Source organism: Gobius niger (assembly GCF_951799975.1).
Source record: "Gobius niger genome assembly, chromosome: 14".
In the NCBI taxonomy this organism is placed as follows: Eukaryota; Metazoa; Chordata; class Actinopteri; order Gobiiformes; family Gobiidae; genus Gobius; species Gobius niger.
In genome coordinates, this window is record NC_136865.1 from 2,341,427 (window position 1) to 2,366,521 (window position 25,095).

The following is a 25,095-nucleotide window of genomic DNA, read 5'->3' on the forward strand; positions in this document are numbered from 1 at the left end:
TGGAGCAGAGACGTGTGAATCTGGAGGACAGTATCAGTGCATCAGAGCGTGTAGCGCTGCAGCTAACACAATGCTAACAGAGGAAAAGCAATAGTCCTTAGCGCTGCAGCTAACGTAATGCTAATGGAGGAAAAGCAATAGTCCTTAGCGCTGCAGCTAACACAATGCTAACGGAGGAAAAGCAATAGTCCTTAGCGCTGCAGCTAACACAATGCTAACGGAGGAAAAGCAATAGTCCTTAGCGTTGCAGCTAACACAATGCTAACGGAGGAAAAGCAATAGTCCTTAGCGCTGCAGCTAACGCAATGCTAACGGAGGAAAAGCAATAGTCCTTAGCGCTGCAGCTAACGTAATGCTAACGGAGGAAAAGCAATAGTATTTAGCGCTGCAGCTAGCGCAATGCTAACGGAAGAAAAGCAATAGTCCTTAGCGTTGCAGCTAACAGAATGCTATCGGAGGAAAAGCAATAGTCCTTAGCGCTGCAGCTAACACAATGCTAACGGAGGAAAAGCAATAGTCCTTAGCGCTGCAGCTAACACAATGCTAACGGAGGAAAAGCAATAGTCCTTAGCGCTGCAGCTAACGCAATGCTAACGGAGGAAAAGCAATAGTCCTTAGCGCTTCAGCTAACGTAATGCTAACGGAGGAAAAGCAATAGTATTTAGCGCTGCAGCTAACGCAATGCTAACGGAAGAAAAGCAATAGTCCTTAGCGTTGCAGCTAACACAATGCTAACGGAGGAAAAGCAATAGTCCTTAATAATATAGTATTTGACAAGCTCCCATCTTGTATGCATAGAGCACTTATGCACTGACACACAAATGCTTCATTAGAAAGGGGGTCTACAAAGATGACCTTAGCGGGTCCAATATAGGTGCACCGTCCCGAGTAAATGACCACAGCCCCACGCAGACCATTTTAACCGCAACAACAGTTTTTCTGAGCACAGTAAGTGTTTTCGGACAATGGGCCAAACTCTCTCTTTACAATGTTTATTTGATCACTAAATCACAGCTTGTTATTATTCATTTATTGGAAAAACTTTCTCTATTATATGCGGCTCGCGACCCGCCGTGGGAGCTGAATTTCGGCCAGCGACCCAAAATGAGTTTGACACCCCTGCCTTAGCCCTAATCTTAAAGGGACTATAGTGAGTTTAAAAATGTTGAAATTTAAAAAAAAGTATTTTCCTCCCCCTACATGTTCCAGCCATGTCCTAATGTGTAGAATGAGCTCAGACCTGTTCACCACAACTGCCTCTAAAGCTGTTACTCCGGGTCCGAATTGCCGTCATGCATGAGCTTAATATAGAAACCGCAGTTACACATGTGGCCTGAGGTGGCAGTAGTGAGTATGAAATGGCCAACTTGCATCCCGCCCCTTTAAGGACAGTGGAGTTTACAAACTAACCCTAACCTTACCTTAGCCCTAACCTTAAAAAATATACTAGTTTGTGAACCTGTTCTCAAACCATGACGATTCTGATCAAAAAGTGTCAGATTGGCGGGATGTCGGGATGACGGGTCGACCCGCTCAAGCCAGAATAGCTTTACTTTGAAATCATTTTACTCAAGAAGATGTTAGAAATTGTGACAAAAATAATGAAATAAGAGTTAAAATAAACAAGGGGAGAATGCTACTTGAGTACTTTGAGTAAGGAGTGTGTTTACTGTGTTCAGGTGCTTTTGTGAGTGAAATTAGATCTGTCCAACACATTAACACTTTAAAGAAGTCAATTCACAAGAGAACAAACCACTCACTGTAAACATGATCACCTTTGCAGTTTTTATACGTGACACTAAGTGGAAATAGGCTAAAAAAAATGCATGGATTTTAAAAAGATAGCAGGGTGGTTGCGCGATATTTGATAAAAACCACAACTGCGCGTGTGCTATCTTTTGTTTCTCATTACAAAAATTTAACGACGAAAAATGTGTCTTCTGTCACATCAGTGCTGATGGTGCTGAAAACATATGAGTGTTTGGTAAAAGGTTGGTACATGTAATGGCTTCAGAGGAGAGGCGGAGCTACAGCATCAGGCGAGGCTAATCGTTAGCATGTTGATTTCATAATGACTTGTTCTTATGATTGTGAGTCTGACGATCGTCTCAGAGGATAGTGTGAAGGAGAGATGACTTTTTCAGATCAGAACATTCATGTGCTGACGCTGGTGCAGCCACAGTTAGCATTATGATGAGCAGTGTCACGTCTTTCCTCCATGTGAGAGGGACCTGGTGACCTCGGGCGTCCCATTTAAACCCCAGATTCTCCATGTGAGAAGGACCTGGTGACCTCGGGCGTCCCATTTAAACCCCAGATCCTCCATGTGAGAAGGATCTGGTGAACTCGGGTGTCCCATTTAAACCCCAGATCCTTGATGTGAGAAGGACCTGGTGAACCGGGGCGTCCCATTTAAACCCCAGATCCTCCATGTGAGAAGGACCTGGTGACCTCGGGCGTCCCATTTAAACCCCAGATCCTCCATGTGAGAAGGACCTGGTGACCTCGGGCGTCCCATTTAAACCCCAGATCCTCCATGTGAGAAGGACCTGGTGACCTCGGGCGTCCCATTTAAACCCCAGATTCTCCATGTGAGAAGGACCTGGTGACCTCGGGCGTCCCATTTAAACCCCAGATCCTCCATGTGAGAAGGATCTGGTGAACTCGGGTGTCCCATTTAAACCCCAGATCCTTGATGTGAGAAGGACCTGGTGAACCGGGGCGTCCCATTTAAACCCCAGATCCTCCATGTGAGAAGGACCTGGTGACCTCGGGCGTCCCATTTAAACCCCAGATCCTCCATGTGAGAAGGACCTGGTGAACCGGGGCGTCCCATTTAAACCCCAGATCCTCCATGTGAGAAGGACCTGGTGAACTCGGGCGTCCCATTTAAACCCCAGATCCTCCATGTGAGAAGGACCTGGTGACCTCGGGCGTCCCATTTAAACCCCAGATCCTCCATGTGAGAAGGACCTGGTGACCTCGGGCGTCCCATTTAAACCCCAGATCCTCCATGTGAGAAGGATCTGGTGACCTCGGGCGTCCCATTTAAACCCCAGATCCTCCATGTGAGAAGGACCTGGTGACCTCGGGCGTCCCATTTAAACCCCAGATCCTCCATGTGAGAAGGACCTGGTGACCTCGGGCGTCCCATTTAAACCCCAGATCCTCCATGTGAGAAGGACCTGGTGACCTCGGGCGTCCCATTTAAACCCCAGATCCTCCATGTGAACTCGGGCGTCCCATTTAAACCCCAGATCCTCCATGTGAACTCGGGCGTCCCATTTAAACCCCAGATCCTCCATGTGAACTCGGGCGTCCCATTTAAACCCTAGATCCTCCATGTGAGAGGGACCTGGTGAACTCGGGCGTCCCATTTAAACCCCAGATCCTCCATGTGAACTCGGGCGTCCCATTTAAACCCCAGATCCTCCATGTGAACTCGGGCGTCCCATTTAAACCCTAGATCCTCCATGTGAACTCGGGCGTCCCATTTAAACCCTAGATCCTCCATGTGAGAAGGACCTGGTGAACCGGGGCGTCCAATTTAAACCCCAGATCCTCCATGTGAGAAGGATCTGGTGACCTCGGGCGTCCCATTTAAACCCCAGATCCTCCATGTGAGAAGGACCTGGTGACCTCGGGCGTCCCATTTAAACCCCAGATCCTCCATGTGAGAAGGACCTGGTGACCTCGGGCGTCCCATTTAAACCCCAGATCCTCCATGTGAGAAGGACCTGGTGACCTCGGGCGTCCCATTTAAACCCCAGATCCTCCATGTGAGAAGGACCTGGTGAACTCGGGCGTCCCATTTAAACCCCAGATCCTCCATGTGAGAAGGACCTGGTGAACTCGGGCGTCCCATTTAAACCCCAGATCCTCCATGTGAGAAGGACCTGGTGAACTCGGGCGTCCAATTTAAACCCCAGATCCTCCATGTGAGAAGGACCTGGTGAACCGGGGCGTCCCATTTAAACCCCAGATCCTCCATGTGAGAAGGACCTGGTGAACTCGGGCGTCCCATTTAAACCCCAGATCCTCCATGTGAGGAGGACCTGGTGAACTCGGGCGTCCCATTTAAACCCCAGATCCTCCATGTGAGAAGGACCTGGTGAACCGGGGCGTCCCATTTAAACCCCAGATCCTCCATGTGAGAAGGACCTGGTGAACTCGGGCGTCCCATTTAAACCCCAGATCCTCCATGTGAGAAGGACCTGGTGACCTCGGGCGTCCCATTTAAACCCCAGATCCTCCATGTGAGAAGGACCTGGTGACCTCGGGCGTCCCATTTAAACCCCAGATCCTCCATGTGAGAAGGACCTGGTGACCTCGGGCGTCCCATTTAAACCCCAGATCCTCCATGTGAGAAGGACCTGGTGACCTCGGGCGTCCCATTTAAACCCCAGATCCTCCATGTGAGAGGGACCTGGTGACCTCGGGCGTCCCATTTAAACCCCAGATCCTCCATGTGAGAGGGACCTGGTGACCTCGGGCGTCCCATTTAAACCCCAGATCCTCCATGTGAGAAGGACCTGGTGACCTCGGGCGTCCCATTTAAACCCCAGATCCTCCATGTGAGAGGGACCTGGTGACCTCGGGCGTCCCATTTAAACCCCAGATCCTCCATGTGAGAAGGACCTGGTGACCTCGGGCGTCCCATTTAAACCCCAGATCCTCCATGTGAGAAGGACCTGGTGACCTCGGGCGTCCCATTTAAACCCCAGATCCTCCATGTGAGAGGGACCTGGTGAACCGGGGCGTCCCATTTAAACCCCAGATCCTCCATGTGAGAGGGACCTGGTGACCTCGGGCGTCCCATTTAAACCCCAGATCCTCCATGTGAGAGGGACCTGGTGAACCGGGGCGTCCCATTTAAACCCCAGATCCTCCATGTGAGAGGGACCTGGTGACCTCGGGCGTCCCATTTAAACCCCAGATCCTCCATGTGAGAAGGACCCGGTGACCTCGGGCGTCCCATTTAAACCCCAGATCCTCCATGTGAGAAGGGCCTGGTGACCTCGGGCGTCCCATTTAAACCCCAGATCCTCCATGTGAGAAGGGCCTGGTGAACCGGGGCGTCCCATTTAAACCCCAGTTCTCCAGGTCAAGGACGAGATGAGTGTACAGAGTTTGACCTGTTCCTTTGATTTCAGTGTGTGGTGTGACTGTCCACAGCCACTGCCAGGACGGCTGCCCAGACTGCTCCAAGACCAAGCACAGGGTAAGTGTCACGGAAGACTGACTTACCACAGGGAAGACTGACTAAATACAAAAAGAAGACTGACTTACTATGGAGAAGACTGACTTACTGCAGAGAAGACTGACTTACTACGAAAAGAAGACTGACTTACTGCAGAGAAGACTGACTTACTACGAAAAGAAGACTGACTTACTACAAAAAGAAGACTGACTTACTATGGAGAAGACTGACTTACTACAAAAAGAAGACTGACTTACTATGGAGAAGACTGACTTACTATGGAGAAGACTGACTTACTATGGAGAAGACTGACTTACTATGGAGAAGACTGACTTACTATGGAGAAGACTGACTTACTATGGAGAAGACTGACTTACTATGGAGAAGACTGACTTACTATGGAGAAGACTGACTTACTATGGAGAAGACTGACTTACTGCAGAGAAGACTGACTTACTACGAAAAGAAGACTGACTTACTACAAAAAGAAGACTGACTTACTATGGAGAAGACTGACTTACTACAAAAAGAAGACTGACTTACTACAGAGAAGATTGACTTGCTATGGAGAAGACTGACTTACTACAGAGAAGACTGACTTACTATGGAGAAGACTGACTTACTACAGAGAAGACTGACTTACTATGGAGAAGACTGACTTACTACAGAGAAGACTGACTTACTATGGAGAAGACTGACTTACTACAGAGAAGACTGACTTACTATGGAGAAGACTGACTTACTACAGAGAAGACTGACTTACTATGGAGAAGACTGACTTTCTATGGAGAAGACTGACTTACTACGAAAAGAAGACCGACTTACTATGGAGAAGACTGACTTACTACAAAATGAAGACGTGGTAAGTTGTTCCGTCGTAGACTCTGATATGTTGTGGAGTCGCTAAGCTACAGGTCAGCAGCTAGCATTAGCCACTTTTCACCATCATTATTATTTTCATAGTTCATAGTTTTGAGTGCACTGTTGGACACCAGAACACAATGGAGTGACTATACAAAGTAGTAGTAGTAGTAGTAGTAGTAGTAGTAGTAGTAGTAGTAGTAGTAGTTCATTCTCTTTTGTTTCCTTACAGCAAAAACCGATCTCCATGAATTCCTTCTCTCAGGGTGACACGATGAAAAGTAAAGGTAAGAGTTTCCACATGTGTGTCCGTGTTTCCCATGATGCTTTGCAGTAATGCCGTGTTTTCCTACAGCGCGGAGGATTCCCGAAAGGCCCAGCTCGGCCGTTTACGCCTCTGACAGCTTTCGCCGCACGATCCTGGGGTCCTGTCGAGGGCGGGGCTTGTCTCTGTCCAAGAGCGTCTCGTCCAATAACATTGTCGGGTAAACGCTTCTGTCGTTAATACCGTCCGTCAAACTTTGGGCTTCATTAGAATCGGAAGTTCATCAGGGAAAGACATTCACCCCTGGGACACGCACAGACCACACCCATAAGGAGGTTTTCCCACAATGCATCAGCTCCCACTTATGTGAACCCAAAGACTGAATGATTCTGAAGAGATTAGTGTCACATATTTCCCAAAATGAGTTGTGTGATCGAGTGACTGAGTTCGAACCATTAGGATCAAGGAAACAAGGAAACCTGTGAGGATTGCATGTTCTCCCCGTGTTAGTGGTAAAACATATACAATAGGTTTATGTGTTTCTGACCACCAGCCTGGCTCCACATGCAGATGGGTCCCTGAGCGCCAGTCCATGCAGGCAGCTCACTGCTCTGAGGACGGGTCAAATGCAGAGAACTAATTGCTCTACAGGGATTAATAAAGTATAACAACAGTATAAACATAACTTAAAGGGGGGGTATTCTGCAAAATCGACTTTTTCAAGCTTTCCATCATGTTATTCTGTCACTCCCTCATTAAAAACATGGCTGAAGTGTTGCCTTGGCACATTCACGTATTTTTGAGTTATCTGTAAAAACTCTGATGGCGGCCATTTTAGGGATAGGTTTGCCTGAGTCCTCCTAGGAACGCCCCCACCTCCTGGAGACGCCTCCGAGCTTTCGTCACCAGCCGAGTAACCAACCACTGCTCCTCAGCAGAACCCCCTCCCCACTGATGCCACAGACAGCGTGTGGAGGGGGCGTGTCGGAAAGGGTCAGAGGGTCTTAAAGAGACAGAGGCCTATTTCAAGACATTCACTACAGCCATTTTGAGAGAGACATTTAATACAAGGCAGTTATTCTAATTTACTGCACTTAGCGACCAACAGAAGGTTTGCTCATCATTGTAGTGTGATATAGACTGGTGCTATGGGACTGAAAAAGAACACCCCCTCTTTAAGCCTGGGTCAGTGGACTGTGTTTCCATAAATTGCATCTGCAGCGACAGGGACACGAATAAAATAAAGACAACAGAATGTGAGCCTCAGACAGCCCCCGAGTGAGCAGAGAAAGCACTGTGGCAGTGAGGTACCACATTGGCTGGTACCACCATAGATATGAAAAAGCGGCCTTCGATCCAAACGCAAACAGTGGCCATAAACATCATCTTATAAGACGTTAATGATAAAGAAACCACAGACAAAACCTACCTTGCCATAGGTTAGTATTGCACCTGGCTTCCCCGGTCATTTGTATGAGGAAAGAACATTACAATTAAATATATGCATTTGTAGGAACAGCCTCAGAGCTAAAGGCATTTCTGTGATTTCATGGTTGCCACAGTAGTACCAGTCAAATCATTTCTTACACTTATCAGCACACATGTGGAGAGCCGCCACAAATGATCACCTGTCAACAAACTCTTATTGGGAAACACAAGCTGAGATTATCGTTCGATTCCACTTTCCAACAATGTATCAGAACTCTTATAACAAAAGAACACCTTCTCTCTAAGTGAGAGTTCCAAAGTGTTTGTTTTTATATTGGTGGCCCTCGTTTACACAGACATCGTCCTCTTACTCGAGCTTGTGTTTGCGTGTTTCTGTGTGTAGGTTTCTGAGCGACGACTCGTCTCTGGGGCTGCGGAGGATCCTGTCCCAGTCCACGGACTCTCTCTTCAGGAGGGCCATGTCCGTGGAGTCCCTCAGCGATGACGGAGGTACTAAGAACCGACAGTCCCCGGCTCACTGAAAGATCCCAGAACTGGAGTGATCAGAAAGCCCCGTGCTCAGATCTGACATGCTACTGAGATATCACGCCGTGATAATAGATACAGACGGCAACGCGTCATAGAAGGGGGCGTGGCCAAGCTGAGGGGGGATAAACAAAGATTCTTGTGAAGTATAAACAAACAAAAAAGTCACGCCAGAATCATGTCCATATGGATGTTTTTTCACAGCAAATTGTTTAGAAGAATTGAACGAAGGGCACTTGTTGCTAGCGTTAGCATATATAGTATGAAGCTAAAGTTAGCTGCCTGGTTAGCATCGTCTGTTTTTTTAAGTTGGCCCATTTATTGAGTTAGACGGGGCAACATTGTGAACCACGTAACTAGACAGCAACCTCTAGGTCAGGGGTGCCCAAAGTGGGGCCCGTGGGCCAAATTTGGCCGAAACAATTCTGTTGGCTCGCCAGAGAGTGACCTACTTTTGCGCTGCGTGTGGTTAATACCAACTTTCTCCCATTCATTCTCAATGGTAAATATGGATGCAGTACACTTTTTGACCACCAGCGTCAAATTGGGGGCGCTGTTTCTCTCCTTTCACAAAGTTAAGGAAACACTGTTGTGGTGTCTTGTTATTTATCAATCACAGAGCGTTGTAGCATCAACTTTCACAGTTTTCCAACTTTTATTGCAAAGGTTGTTGACGTCAACAACAGTATATGTTAAAAATTGACTTATGAAAGAATTGATGCTGAACTGACATTTCAAATTAAACTATTGTGGCATTTTCCTTGAGTGAACGAATGAGGTAAAGTTTCTGTAGGTGCTGTAGATACTAAAACTACTACTAAAACTATGCTTTTGCCATAGTTACCATTTGTTTTAATATAGCATGTTATTTGCATAGATAGAATCAAATGCAAATGTAGGCCATCGAAAAAATAAAAACTTAATCAAATAAAGTAACTTTATAATTTGCAGTTATATGTGCTTTGCGTGCTTGACATGGCCGTGTTTGGCTCGTGACTCACAGGCACTTTTTCATTTTGGCCCTCGGAGACAAAAAGTTTGGGCACCCCTGCTCTAGGTGATGTCAATGCCTGGTTAGAAGTTAGTCATTAATAAAAATGATAATGGTAAAAATTAAAGTATACAAGTGGTTTCTGATCCAAATTTAAACATATTCCATTTTTTTTCTGCTTTTTGTGGGTCGGATAAACATCCAATGGCCACTAAACATCATCTAATATTCCGTTTATTATGGAGAAACTTCAGAAATGATCTAAATGCCATGAAACGGGCATTCTTACACCTCACCATAGTAGGGACTGGCTTCACCATAGCAGATCATATGGGGAGAAAAGGCTCTATTTACAGCTCCGGGAAGCTGTTTGCTGTCATAAGTGTGCATGTGTAGGTGCAACCTGCCACACAACACCCGTGGAACCATAAGAACCGCTCGAACAGCCTACCCTTAACTGATATGGTGGGCTTCGTTGCTAAAGGGCTACGTCACAAATACTCAATGGACTGTTGAATCACTTTGCTCCTCTCCATGTCTCTGTCTGTTGATTTAGCAGAAAAAAATCTCTCTATCAGGGCATTAGCCTGGGGGGTGAGAGTAGCCTACTGTTAACCCAGCACCCTCAAAAACAATCATTGCTTGCATGCAAGATACCAGCCTCGTCTGGACCAACGTTGTTGTTGCACCAGGTGGAAGATCGGGCTCTATATATTGTTTTAAGTTCCACCCAGAAAGTGCGACCAGAAGTAAACAGTTCAGGTGACATCTTAAACCCCTCTTGACAGGTCGTTATCGGATGGTATATTTGAGTCACGATTATTCTGAAGAAAAATATCGCAATTTTACGATTATTCATGTACAGAGGATTTTCCCAAACCATAACAGCACCGTCAGAATGTTCACAACAAAGACATTAGATGGACATTTTTGTGTTGGTTGCTTTAATTGAAACCTATTGAACATTCAGCCTATGTTATCTTTTATTTTCATGCTTTTACCTTGGCAAAAAAGAGTGAAACTAAATTATGATTTTTAATGATGAACAGTCAAAAGAATGCCATGACATTAGCCCTATCTATTGGAAGCAAACTGATATCCCCTCTGACCTGTGTCTCATAAATCCACTTATTACAATTTCACAGTTTCACTTTGGTTTTTAGGCTACATAACAAACACATAACAAACGCAGCTGCTCGTGGCTCTTTGGGACTGTAGCACTGGCTCTGTGCACGGTGGACTTTCAAACCTGCTGCTGACTTCACCATAAGCTTTTATAACCACGGTCACTGTAAAACGGGTTATCCTTGACATCCCTAGCTGAAAGTCTGTGTGTTCTGTGTTGTGCCAGCAGAGGGCCAGTACAGCAGCGCCCTGGAGGAAACAGAGGTGGAGGGGCAGCACTTTAAAGCAGACTCCTGGAGCCTGGCTGTGGACAGGGCCTATCTGCAGAAACACCACCGAGCCACCATCAAGAGGCAGGACGTCATCTACGGTAACCTCGCTGTCACTTCTCTCTGAACTGGCTCACGGGTCGCCTCATGTGTGTCCACATCTCTCTCCAGAGCTGATTCAGACCGAGCTCCACCACATGCGGACCCTGCGTGTCCTGGAGCGCGTGTACCGCCAGGGCCTGCAGGACGAGCTCCACCTGGACCCGAGCACCGTGGAGTCCCTGTTCTCCCAGCTGGACCCCCTGTGTCAGATCCACAGCCGATTCCTCGGGCAGCTCCTGCAGAGGCGGGCCGACAGCCTGGAGCCCGGGTCCAGCCGCAACTTCACCATCCAGCGGCTGGGCGACATCCTCACGGAGCAGGTACTCGGCACTGGACAGTGGGACTCAACAGCTACAATAGGGGCGGCGAGAAAACAAACAAAATCTACTTTTTTTTAACCACATTCTAGTGTTACATCCTCCTCAAAAACATTAAAAGGGGTATTTTGTTTCTTTCATTTGAACATTTATTGTTGCTCCACAAGCAGCACATACAGAGAATCATAGTTGCCCTCACACCCGTGCATCCATCTTCTCTCGCTTTATCCGGGGTTGGGTCGCAGAGGCAGCAGTCTGAGCAGATGTCCAGCTCTTCCTGGAGTGTCCGCCGGTGTTCCCAGGCCACAACAGGAGCTTTGGCTGCTCCTTGTGTCGTCAGAACAATTCAAACCTCCCTAACTCAGGGGCGGGAACAACCAGGAACATCCTGAGATTCCTCTGCTTAAATGATAAATGGCCTCAACTTATATAGCGTTTTACAGGAAGGAACCCCCACCCATGAACACTCTCATTTATACACCAATGTACGCAGACAATGGAGGCAAGGTGGGTCATGACGACCCGCTCTATGACAGTCGCCTCCACAAGCATGAAAGGAGGTATTATAGGAAGAATCACAGATCCTTTTCTACCCCCCAACTGCACTGACACATGTGAATGCTCCTTGTCACGCACAGAGCTTCCTAAGCTTATTTCCACTTTTTATATGCAGCCTGTGAAAACCTGATGCTGAGGATAAAGATTCTCAAACATGCCTGAATAGCTCAAAAGACGGCTCATAAAACGTTTCATAATAGCCCTTTTTAATCACAAATACTTATAATACTTACTTGTTATGTATGTAGGTCGCCTCCCGCGGGAGGTGTTCCAGGCATGTCCTAGTGGGACAAGGCCTCGTGGAAGACCCAGGACACGGTGGTGGGACTATGTCTCCGAGCTGGCCTGGTGTCGCCTCGGGGTCCCCCCAGAACAGCTGGAGGAAGTGTGTGTGGATCGGGAAGTTTGGGCATCTCTGCTGAGACTGCTGCCCCCGCGACCCGGCCCCGGATAAAGCGGAAGAAAATGGATGGATGGATGGATGGACTTATGTTATCTATTACTGTCAGTTTAGATTTGGTTAAAACACATTGTGATTGTACTTGTGGCAGTTTTCGGGCCAGCCTGCAGAGGACATGAGGAAGACCTACGCGGAGTTCTGCACCCGGCACCTGAAGGCTGTGAAGGTGTACAAGGAGCTGCTGACCAAAGACAAGAGGGTCCAGGCCTTCTTCCAGGTGAGCACACTCACTGCAGCGGGATCAGGGAAGTCTGGAGGAACAGGGGCCAAACCTGCGACTCCAGACACAAAGGAAGCACCACTTCCTACAGCTGCCAGTGCCTTACATCCTACATGCCCAAACAAGGCTTTGGGAGGGGCACTTTAAAGGAACTGCCCATGCTTTAACTCGTGATGGGCAAACAGACTTGCATGGCTCTTCCTGAAGCAGATCCTTCAAAGCCCTGTGCTGGAGCCTGTTTCACTCACAGCTGACCCGAGTGTCAGTAGTCTGGAAAAGTGCTTCACTCTGTGAGTCATGTATCACTGCCGCTCACTGGGAGTCTCATTGGCTCAGGGCGTTTCAGTGTGTTTCCTTGACAGCGTTGAGCGACGAGGCGTTAAACCACAGACCACAGTTTGGCCCCATAAACCCTAAAGGCCCATTTACTGTATGTGTGCTCGACGTCTGAAACATCTACAGAGACGCATAAAGCTTCCTGTCCATCTCCTGCGTGATTATTGCTGCGTTCATGTGGACTGAGCTTGTTTTCCTGAGATGTGACGTCATTGTCCCCAGTAGGTTTGTGTTCAGTTTGATGACACCAAATATAAACACTCTTTTATCACTGGTTAGCGTTTAACAGAGCTAACATCTAAATTTGGCATTAGCATCTCATGAGCTAAACTTTGGTTTTGGTTTGGTCAATTTTATAAAATATCTCATGCATTTTCTTTTTGCTAGCATTAATGTCGGGCACTTCTCCCGTTATGAGATGAGTTTCCAAGTCGTTGAGCGAGCGTTCATGTGCATTTTCCAACATTTTTCAACTCTAAAAAGTGATTTTAACAATTTGCAAACAAACATCACTGTGGTAACTCATTTTTAAAAATCTATCCAGTAAATATGGCGTAAAAAACAACTCGGGTAATGCTATACTGCTTACATTTCCTCTCATTCTTTGCACTCTCTGACACACTTCCAGCGCCCTCTGGTGGTAAGGCTGGACATTTCAAACATGTGAATGCATAAATGCAGTGATACTAACTACAAAATGGGAGCATAAATGACCCTTTAATGACACAAAATGTTCTGCACTTCCCCGTTTTCCCATTTAAACACGTCCATTGTGTGCACGAAGCATATGGAGCGCCATCTACAGCAAACTAGCTCTGACTGAGACGCCGTGGAGCAAAACAAACGCACTGTTTATTGGCCTATGATTGGTCTGATCATTCAAACAGGTAAAAACATGTATAATCTTCAAGTCAGCGTAATGTCATACTGTGTAGGCAGCTGTGGGTTGATGGGACTTAATATAGAACGTTTGTGGGCCATTTCCCTTGAACAAACAGAATCCAGTTCATGAGTGTGTTTTTATGTGAAGCTCATTTCTCACTTCCCCTTCAGGGCACATGACTGTGCAGCCTTTACTTCCTCCTGGTCCTTTTGACCTACATTCAGCCCTGAGCTCAAGTGACATCATTTCATCACATTTAAAACAACAACTTTAAACGGACTATTGAATTAAAACACTTTTTACATTTTAATAACACATAGTTCAACTGTATTTTTAGGCCATTTCTGAGCAGCACATTTGTTTGAGTTCTATCAAACTGTAAAGTGTGAATATTTTGCTGTGTTGATGGTGGATAGAACTTCTCTAAGCTTTGATTAGAAGTCAGTTTGTGCAAAATCAAAATAACCCCCTTTGATTCTGAGCATATACTGTACAGTGGGGAAAAAAAGTAATTGGCCAAAATCCAATAGATTGTCTATGTGAAACTGACCAAATACTTTTTTCCCCCACTGTATATATAATCCAGTGTATAGGAGACCAGTGCCTCTTGTAAGACTTAACACACATGAACAACACTATTGGCTTGTACACTGTAAAAATATACATCCTAGGACAAAATATTGAAGTGCTTAACTCTTTTAGAACTTTGAAAAGAGAAAATCTGAAAAGTACTAGCAGGAACATCTACAATCCTTCATCGATTCATACTGAACATATTTGTGTATTGAACAATTTAATATAATATTGAGAATTGCTGTATGCCGAGTGCAAGCATTTTAGAATGAGGACCTGTCATTTATCAAGCACTCATGTGGAAAACAAGTGGCACATTCAATAGTAGACCAGCAGCAGACTTACATTGATGTTTACATACACTTTATAAAAAGACACATTTGCATTATTTTCTCACTGTTTGACATGAAATCAGAATTTACTTTTACTTTTTTAGGTCAATTAGAATTTCCACAATTATTTCTATGTTAGCTCTGCCCATACATTTGCAACTGGATTGAGAGCAGGACTTTGTGATCACTTCAAAACATTGACTTTGTTTTCCTTAAGAAACTTTGTAGCCAGTTTGTTAGTTTGCTTTGGGTCATTGTCCATTTGAAGACCCGTCTGCGCCCAAACTTTAACTTCCTGCTGATGTCCTGAGATGTTGCTTCAATATTTCCACATAGAGTTCTTTCTTCACGATGTCATCTACTTTGTGTGGTGCATCAGTCCCTCCCGCAGCAAAACAGCCCCACAGCATGATGCTGCCCCTCCGTATTTCACAGTTGGCGTGGTGTTCTCAGGCTTTTTCCTCCAAACCTGGAGGATTTTTTTTATCGACCACATACCACAGAATATGTCTTCAAAAATTAAAGTCTTTATCCTTTTTTTATTTGCAAACTCCAATCTGTCTTGAGTCAGAGCTTCTTCCTGCAGAGTTCCCTCTCAGCCCATGTCGGTGCGACTTGTTTCACTTTGGATAATGACAAACTCTGACCAGGTTCAGCATCTTCACCAGGTCTTTTGCATTTGTTCCTGGGTTGATTTTCACATTTCAGACACAGCACGTTCATCTCTGGGACACAGAGTTTGAACCAATGAACCTGGACCTTCACGTGTTTTGACATTACACCCAAGGATGATCCAGACTTGTTCTTCCAAGGTCATGACATCGTCATCTGGGCTTTAACAAATTGTTTAAAGGTGTAGTAATCTTAGTGTATCTAAACTTCTGACTTCTTGTAAAAAGTAACAAAAAAAATTATTTCATTCTTCATTCATATTTAAAAGTAAAAGTTAATTCTGGTTTCATGTCAGACATTGAGACAAAAATGCAAATGTGTTTTTGTATAAAGTGTAGGATTCTCTAATTTACTTCTCATATGTGGGGCCCTAGTACAGAAATACAGGATACTTCAAACGGTGGTGAAACATGTCCACAAATGGCTAAATGCTATTTTCCAGCTTGTACTTAAGCGCCTGTCTTGATAAATGACCCCCTTAAAGTTTTGGAGCACAAGAACCAATTAACCTGCAGAGATAGTACAGGACAGCACCAGATGTTCCTGTACGCTCCTCTTCTAAAGGTTCGAGGTAGATCTCCAGAGTAAATGCACTCAAACTGAGGCTTTGTTGTCTGTTTGGACACACACTGCTGAGGTTAATGATCAATAACAAACGCACAAACGCTCATTTTGTGAAGCACTAACAAATGAATCAGACACTATTATTCAGTAGTTTTCAAGAGTGAACAATCCCAGGTACAACAAGGGCCTTAAGTCACAAATCACATAAGCACTCACATATTCAAGTCAAGTTTCCTCTTATGGATTTTGAATACTGCTTTTGATTAGTTAGTCCACAGCCATGTTTCTATGGCGCCCTCTGATGGTGTTCTGTCTGCAGCGGGTGGGCCGCAGCCCCGCCCTCAGGAGACACGGCTTTCAGGAGTGTATCCTGTTGGTCACGCAACGGATCTGCAAGTACCCCGTCCTCATCCAGCGCATCCTGGACAGCACTGTAGGTAAGACACGTCCTCAGGAGGTAAGAAAGGAGCATTAATGCAAACCACTGCAGAACCAGACACACCAGCATACCCCCAGGCCCCTGACCACTGCCTGTTTGGAGAAAACGTAACTGTGAGATGTCAATGTTTCAGATATTTTCAGAATTGAAATATCTCTGATACTTGTATGTCGGTGTCTTATGTCATCTTCCCTGGCAATAAGATTTTTTGGTGTATTTTTATTCCTTTCATCCTGTGAATTGTTGTGATTTTGTGTTTTTGTGGTGTTTGGTTGGCTTTCATGTGACACGTTTTACACTGAGGTGGACAAAGGGTTATGAGTCTGTGGTGGAATTTGTCTTCTGACTGTCATATTGCAGATCTAACTTGATCTGGTCTGTGCTGAATAAGTTTGTTATCATTTGGCCTACCCACATGAAACACACAAACCTTTAAGTATGAGGTACAAGCATTTCCAATGGTTAAAGTGTTGCCTTTGCCTTGAGAATCACTCAGGTGCTTTTTCTTTGTTTGTGGAGGACAATGGGTCAAAGGCAGAAGACAAATTTCCCCACGGGGAGAATGGCCTGCTCCTTTATGGCTGAATTATTCATGAACATGTTTGTGTGGCGTGTTGCAGATGAAGAGGAGGCGTCCTCTCTGAGCCAGGCTCTGCTGAAGGCCAGAGAACTACTGACCGCCATCGAACAGCAGGTCAGACCAACAACCCCCGCTGCTCCCGACCACAGCCAGAATTGGTTGTTTTCAGGCTCTAGTATGTGATGATATCACACTCCCATGTGTGGACAGGAGTCAGCTGTTCGTATTCACTGCATTACACTTTCACAAGTCGCATCTATAAAGAAGATGTAACAAAAATAATCATTAATATCATCGACTGGGTCATGATATTAATGATTAATGATATATCTCTGTACACCACCAAAAATCTATATAAATCTAACAGGCCTGGATGATTATTACATGTCAGCTTTGTGTAATCATTCACTTAATCTTAAACAAACTCTGTCTAAAACTTGAAGGTAATGAACAAACACAGTGTAAATCTGCAGGTTTGTGATGTTTCTGTCTCTCAGCCTTTCAAGGTTTCTCTTTTTATTATTTAGTACACGTATATATAATACAGATGCACTATATGCGCACAATTTATTTATGTGACAACATTTAAATTCAATATTTGTTTAAAAAAAACTCAACTGTTACAGTAATAAGTACTTTAATTTGTAGACTCACCCATATAATATGGTTTAGCCTTGAAGCTAAAGGCTAACGTTCTAATTTTCTTGACAGTCGGCTTGACGTTTATGTGAATTTTCTTTCATTTGGAGTCTTATTTAATTTTAAATGTCACGTTAAAAACGTAGACAGGAAGTCCTCGTTACTCTACACTGGCCAGCAGGAAGTTAGCCATAAACATTCTGTAAACAGAGCTATTGACCTTTCACAAAAGCCCTGCTCTCAGAGTTTGCTAGCTCTGTTAGCAAGTATGACAGGGGAGGAGTGTGTGTTAGTGACTCTATTTGGTCAAATGGGTTGTAATGTGCAGAGGACAAATATATATAATATAATATTATATATTATATATAATTATATAATAATTATATATATATAATGCATATTATATATAATATGCAGGTCCTGCGCCTTTAGCTTCTATGGGAGGAGATCCGGGACAATGTCTGATAGCTACGGTTGCTATGAGGGTTTGGACAATGACCGTTTTGGTGCGGGGCTTTGCTAAAGGTCAATTCCAATGTGGAAGTGTTGAAATGGTGATGTGACTGTGCAGGAGGCGTGTCTTTGCTGCTGGACTAACGCTGCTGTCTCTGTCCTGTCCTCTGTGTCCTCTCTCTGTCGTCTGTGTGTCTCTTTCCATGTAACGCTCCACACCCAGAGGCCCGGCAGGTAGACTGTGCCCACGTCTGCCGACCATCGGGCTGCTTTCCATCTGCTTCAGTGTTGTTTGAAAAGTGAAACGGTGTGCCTCTTTCCCGGCTCATGTTTGAGTGTTATTTTGGGGGGGATGGTCCAGTGGAGGGGGTCGGGATAGGGCAAATGTTTCTGTTGATTACTCTGATGGGATAATGCCCGTGGTAAGTATAAATCATTGCTTTATATCAATGAAGTGGCCATTTTATGAATGTTTTTGAAAAGGTTGGGGGGGAAATGCATGTGTTTTATGTTCTGTTCTAGAATGCAGTTTCATCATCATTGCTGACTAAAACTATGACTAATTATTATTATTATTATTATTATTATTTTGACCCACAAGGACTATATAAAGAGATATAGAGACAGGATGACGGGGAGTTCTTGGAGCTGTGACTCATTTCTCGTTGGTATTACATGGTTATACAACAGCAGTTATGGAAATTCTGCCTCTTCCTCACTTCCTGTGCAAGGATCAATAATAATAACATCACTAAAAGGAAAGAGAAGTACATTTAATTTTGGAGAAAGTAGAAATACCTCATAACTACTGAAATAATACAAGGCATGAACCTAAAACATGGGTTCCAGAACAGTTTGTGGAGGGTTTGTAGGGTCGAAACAGCCAAACCCGCCCGAAAATACCTGAAAAGCCGCCCAATTCCGCGGTTTCTACATAAAGAGACGGCATGAAGAGAGGATTTTTGTTTCCTCCAAAGAAACTCTTGTGTCCAAAATAAGTGAAGCCTTTGTGATCTGTGAACTACGACCCTGCACACTGCCATGAACCCTCTGTGTGTTTTAATGTTGAAAGATGGATGAGCTGCAGAAGAGCCAGAGGGTGGAGGAGATCCACTCCCAGCTGGACACCAAGGTGGTGGCCCGAGTGAGGGACGGCCGAGTGTTCCGGCCCGAAGAGCTGCTGAGGAGGACGCTCCTGCACGAGGGCACGCTCTTCTGGAAGAGCCCCGGGTCCCGCCTCAAAGGTCAGAGGGCACTTCTGCACAACACCACAGAAACAAAGTTTACGGTTTAGGATGAAAGGTTAAGTTGGAGTTTTTGGAGCGCTTACATTTTACATTGTTAGTCGTGTCCAAACTCATTCATTCTTAACTTTCTTAACACTATTGTGGTATCCCAATTTAAAGCAGGACTAAGTAACGTGTTTACCATAATAAATCCTTTCCGTAGTCCCTGTGGGGGTAATATAAGTGTTTATGGGATGATTGGAGGGTCTTTCATCTCCCCCTGGTGTCTCTGGCCAGAAAACCATGTTTGCAACTTGACTGCCACCGGACCGGAGCCACCAATACACACTAATGGAATCACGAAGTAGAAGCTACACAGGCTAACGGGCAAAGCTAACTGCGGGCTGGCGTCACTTTAAACAGTATTTACAGCGAAGTTTGAGTGAAAAAAAAATATTGCCATTGTGTACAATATCCCTCTGTCCCTTTGTCCTTTCTGTCAGCGTAGTATTTACTCTCAAAGACAATTAATAAGTTAAAAAAAATAGCAACTTGCTATGACATCTAGGGGCAAGAGCTACTTAGTACTGCTTTAAGCACATTAGAGAGCAGTACTGACAGTCATAGAAGCTACAGACAATATTTCAAAGTAGACAAAAGAGCAGGGAGACAACTTCAGGTCACCCACTTGCAAGTAACACCCCTAAATACTTTCCTCTGAACGATAACTCCAGTATTTGACCAGCAGTCTCCACTGGTTTATTATTTTTGAAATGTGTCACAGAAATCATGCAGTTGAATCAACACTTTCTCCTTTTATATAGGGGCTGGCTTCACCATGTGTCTGTGCATTTAACTGACAACTCCGTCAACTCAAGTGTTGCCTTTGTAGCAGTAGACACTATGATTCATCAGTGTCCGTGCAAAGCGTGGTTTGGAGCGTGGGTCAGTGACGTCATCAAAGCTTCATGAAGCAAGGGGGGCGGGCGGGCGGGCGGGGGAGCGCTTCAAAGTGGCTCATCTCGGCCGTGCCTTCTAGAAGCAATTTATACAGTCTTTGGTCAAAGCAAGTGATGCCTTCATGACCGGGATGTGTCGGGCTGGGAGAGTTCATGAAGTCATGTCCGAGAGGGGGGGGCATGGAGTGACTAAACAATTAAAGAAAATCTACTGTTGTGTAACTTCCTGCTTAGCTCTGTCAGAGGCTGTATCCTGGTGTCTGAAGGTCCGGAGAGAAAAAAGTAGTGCACTCAAAATTTCCCTCAATGCAGTCGTGTGCAGTGATGGCCAAGACCGGTCAATATAGACCACAATGCATTGCGAGTGTCGGAGAACGGCTAACAGCGACAGGTCTTTGAACTTAACACGACACCAATGATGACACCAAGCTGTTTTACCGGTGAAATGTTGCTAATGTTAGCTCTGACATTTAGCTCGAGATGTTGAATGATCAATAGCTTTCTCTCTAAGGCAAACTATTCATATTTGACTTATATTAATCCATAAATATTCCACTTTCTCTTGAGTTTGGCTGGTCTTTATCGCAGAAATACATTACTCAGCACTCTATGATTTGTGTCCAACACGTCTCTGTGATGGTGTCCCGTCCCACTCTGTGCTGCTGTGTCCAACACGTCTCTGTGATGATGTCCTGTCCCACTCTGTGCTTTATGTCCAACACGTCTCTGTGATGGTGTCCTGTCCCACTCTGTGCTGCTGTGTCCAACACGTCTCTGTGATGGTGTCCTGTCCCACTCTGTGCTTTGTGTCCAACACGTCTCTGTGATGGTGTCCTGTCCCACTCTGTGCTGCTGTGTCCTCAGAGGTGCAGGTCCTCCTCATGACAGACATCCTGGTGTTCCTGCAGGAGAAAGACCAGAAGTACATCTTCACCAGTCTGGTAAGTTCACACCGTCAGCTGTTGGATTATGGGCCATTTTTGGCTGTTGTTCTCGGGATAAAATATGACCAAAACTCAAACAAACAAACAAAGGTGTTCAATACAAATAGACTGACATGGCTAACGGTAGATGTGTTTAGTACAAATAGACTGACACAGCTAACGGTACATGTGTTTAGTACAAATAGACTGACATGGCTAACGGTACATGTGTTCAGTACAAATAGACTGACACAGCTAACGGTACATGTGTTTAGTACAAATAGACTGACATGGCTAATGGTACATGTGTTCAGTACAAATAGACTGACCCTTCTTCTGTCCTGCGGTGGGCCCAGGACAAGCCCCCGGTCTTGTCTCTACAGAACCTCCTCGTGAGACCCATCGCTAACCAGGAGCGGGGCATGTTCTGCATCAGCGACGCCTCCCCCCCGGAGATGTACGAGCTGCACACGGCCTCCAAGGACGAGCGCACGCTGTGGACCCAGCACATCCAGCAGGCCGTCCGCAAGTACGCCCCCACGCCTCGCTGCCTCTCTCCCTGAGCTGTCAGCTAATGCGGGACTCTTTGCCTTTGCTCAGGTGCCCTTCCAGAGAGGAGTTCCCCCTGATCGAGTCAGAACATAAGGCCCGCATTAGGAGGCTCAAAGGTACGGAATATTCATACAGTATATAGAGAAACTTGACCTATCTATAAGTTTCCTCAGATATAAAACAGATGTATTCAAATCTTACAGATAAAAATGATGTTGATTTACAATTTTAAAAAGCATTCAGGACTGTACTGGCCATTGGGAGCACCAACCGGGTGGGACCAGATGTGTGAATTGCCCAACAATCGACCCACGATAGAAACTACATGAGCCATCGAAATGCAGATCAGTGTTTGGATGTAATTACATAACTCATGCACAGGCCGGTCTGGCGCCTCCGTCGGGCTGAGTTATGGTTCCCTGATAATCCTGTATAATGAGCAATGGGCCTCTTAGATAAAACACTACTCATGCCCCTCAGGCCTCTATTTTCTTTGAATAAACAAATTAATTTAAAAGTGTGTTTCATATTGGGGAAATGAAAAATGGCGCGACAGCGCCACCTACAAAAGTGAAAATACATTGCTCCTATGTAATGGGGGCGGGCCAACGTCAACGGGCTGTTCAATGCTACTTGCGACTTTTATTTTATTTTTGAGTATTGAGATGATTTAATCAGAAAACAGTGAGCCTCACACTATTGGCTAAACCCAGTTTTCAAAAGTCCTCTTTCTCACCACCATAATCCCAGCCTCTGACCAGAATCAGGGCTTAATCAGGGCTGGTGCAGACCTACCTTTGTTTCCAACATATCCATGTGTCTGCTCTCTGTTCACAGCTGATCTTCAGCAGAAGGACAGTGACGTGCTGGAACTGCTCCACCAGAGGGTGGCGCTGTTCTCTGAGCTGGCAGACCTGAGCAGTGGCCAGAGTTTGCACCCATCCAACACCCGCTCTCTGTTCAGGGCCGACACCCTGCAGGCGCCACGGGCCGAGAGGCTGCTGTTGGAGGCCACGAGGGAAGGTACGCGCTGGTCATGACGAGCTCACATACGAAGCACACGCACATGACGCGTTTGACGTGTGCAGTTAACACGCTCACACATGACACGCTCACACCTTTGTTATAATGGACCGTGTGCTTTCTCTGCAGTGGACACGCTGAGTGATTTACTCCTGGGCTCCACTGGACCCTCTCCAGAGAGCAGCCCCCGGTGTGAGTATTAAAGGGGCGATTTACAGAAATTTCCCTGAAACTTTCAATGGGAACTTTAGCTAAAAAATGTTGGGAATTTTCACAATTTATGAACTGTCAAAATATTTAAAGGGACTGGACAGAGTTTTAAAATGTTAAAATGAAGTATTTTCCTCCCCCTACATGTTCCAGCCAAGTCCTAATGTGTAGAATGAGCTCAGACCTGTTCACCACAACTGCCTCTAAAATCCTGCACTGTCACTCAGAAAGGTGTTACTTCAGGCCAAAAGTGCCGTCATGCACGAGCTTAATATAGAAGCTGCAGTTACACGTATGACCTGAGCAGTAGTGAGCATAAAAATGACCAACTTGCATCTAGTCCCTTTAAATAGACATGATGTTTTGCATTTTTTTGGTGAATAAACAATTGGTGAACTATTAGTTGCCCATTAATGATGTTTTTGAACCCTGCATTTGAGTGATGTCACACCCCTGACCCCTGAAGTGTTTGGGACATATCGTCAAAACTTTTTTAAAGCTAAATTCTCTTTTTCTAATAAGTGCTGGGACAATCAAGTTTTATTGAAGGATTTTTTATCACACTGTGATTAGTTAAATGTGTCTGTTTCTAACTCAGATCCTGACAGACACTGATCATGAGCCTGTGTCTGACACAGAGCTGCATCAAACAAAACAGATGTTTAAAACCATATAATATTGTAATACACACTGATGAATATTTGAAAGACGGATACAAACATGGATTGAGTCTGTTCCATTTCCAAAAGCTCTTTGTATCGGCCACAATCTGTCTGTAAAGAAGCAACCTTTACTTGTGTTAATTTCCAACATTGAAAATTCCTGCCATTTTGCAACCCGGGTGAGTCTGCTCGTCATACTGCCCCCTGTGGTCTGTTAGATGTTGACAGGTATTGTCCTCCTCAGATGCCTTGGACATGTCGGTGAATGGGGCTCATGTGCACAAGGTGAGACCATTTACCACTTCTGTTCTTTGAAGGCTAAGTATAAAGGTTGGTATTGTTCTGGACATGCACAGTTTGAAACCTTTGGTCTAATAATCAGGTTCTCCAGACAATCTCAGACTGTGAATTGTGGAAGGGTCCTGTCCAGTGATGCCAATTACTGTAATCTGACTACTTTTTTCCGTAACGACTAGTCTAACGCATTACTTTTTCCAGACCAGTAATCAGATTAAAGTTAATTTAAGTCACTGAGTTACTATTCTGTCATTTTCCTTAGGAAATTTTTTCTTGCTTGGAGGAACGTTTTCCATACTGAGATATGTTCTTACCTGAGCTCAAACGAGCTGACGTGTACCTGTCTGGTCTTTGTGCGTCCGCTCAGTCACGCAAAAAGACCATGTTAGCATTTAGCCTCCCCTCCTCTCCTCTATGGGGCCAAAGGGGGGTGAAGTTAGGAGAGGCTTCCACGTTTTTCCTATTTAAATACAGCTATGTGAGCTATGTTACACAATCCAAGATTAGTTACACAAAATTAAACGTGGATTTTCTAAGTGGATGTAAAGGTACTATATTGGAAGCCGTTATAACAGCTTAGGAGCACTTCCACTTTACTGTGTGGACGTAATACCACAACTCATAACTCCTTTTACAGGATACATTACACGTGTGTTTCTTTGTCTGTTCCCTTCAGTCATTTTCATTCACCTGTCCATACTTTCACAGGACATCTGCCAAAGACTGCTCAGCCTCAGCACGGGCCTCCACGCACTACAGGTCAGTCAGACGCACTACAGGTCAGTCACACACAGTACAGGTCAGTCACACACAGTACAGGTCAGTCAGACGCACTACAGGTCAGTCACACACAGTACAGGTCAGTCAGACGCACTACAGGTCAGTCACACGCACTACAGGTCAGTCATACACACTACAGGTCAGTCATACACACTACAGGTCAGTCACACACACTACAGGTCAGTCATACACACTACAGGTCAGTCATACACACTACAGGTCAGTCAGACGCACTACAGGTCAGTCAGACGCACTACAGGTCAGTCAGACGCACTACAGGTCAGTCAGACACACTACAGGTCAGTCAGACGCACTACAGGTCAGTCAGACGCACTACAGGTCAGTCAGACGCACTACAGGTCAGTCAGACACACTACAGGTCAGTCAGACGCACTACAGGTCAGTCACACATGCACTACAGGTCAGTCAGACACACTACAGGTCAGTCAGACGCACTACAGGTCAGTCACACATGCACTACAGGTCAGTCACACACACTACAGGTCAGTCAGACACACTACAGGTCAGTCAGACGCACTACAGGTCAGTCACACATGCACTACAGGTCAGTCACACACACTACAGGTCAGTCAGACGCACTACAGGTCAGTCAGACACACTACAGGTCAGTCAGACACACTACAGGTCAG

The 25,095-nt window shown here is 45.3% G+C and overlaps 1 protein-coding gene across 3 annotated transcripts in view; it reads left to right on the plus strand.

Annotated features, from left to right (window-relative positions):
• The window catches only part of arhgef2a (Rho guanine nucleotide exchange factor (GEF) 2a), a 125,672-nt gene that overhangs the window by 95,477 nt on the left and 5,100 nt on the right, over positions 1-25,095 (plus strand). For 2 of the 3 annotated variants that reach the window (XM_079570543.1, XM_079570541.1), the window contains exons 3-19: positions 5,154-5,221; positions 6,294-6,348; positions 6,417-6,546; positions 8,158-8,264; positions 10,643-10,786; positions 10,857-11,107; positions 12,214-12,339; positions 16,022-16,139; positions 16,762-16,835; positions 18,886-19,057; positions 20,863-20,939; positions 21,278-21,450; positions 21,522-21,589; positions 22,311-22,496; positions 22,626-22,688; positions 23,613-23,653; positions 24,374-24,424. In XM_079570543.1, coding sequence (XP_079426669.1) covers positions 5,154-5,221; positions 6,294-6,348; positions 6,417-6,546; positions 8,158-8,264; positions 10,643-10,786; positions 10,857-11,107; positions 12,214-12,339; positions 16,022-16,139; positions 16,762-16,835; positions 18,886-19,057; positions 20,863-20,939; positions 21,278-21,450; positions 21,522-21,589; positions 22,311-22,496; positions 22,626-22,688; positions 23,613-23,653; positions 24,374-24,424 — 1,904 coding nt within the window. The remainder of the gene's footprint in view (positions 1-5,153; positions 5,222-6,293; positions 6,349-6,416; positions 6,547-8,157; positions 8,265-10,642; positions 10,787-10,856; positions 11,108-12,213; positions 12,340-16,021; positions 16,140-16,761; positions 16,836-18,885; positions 19,058-20,862; positions 20,940-21,277; positions 21,451-21,521; positions 21,590-22,310; positions 22,497-22,625; positions 22,689-23,612; positions 23,654-24,373; positions 24,425-25,095) is intronic. The other variant, XM_079570542.1, reaches the window with a different exon arrangement.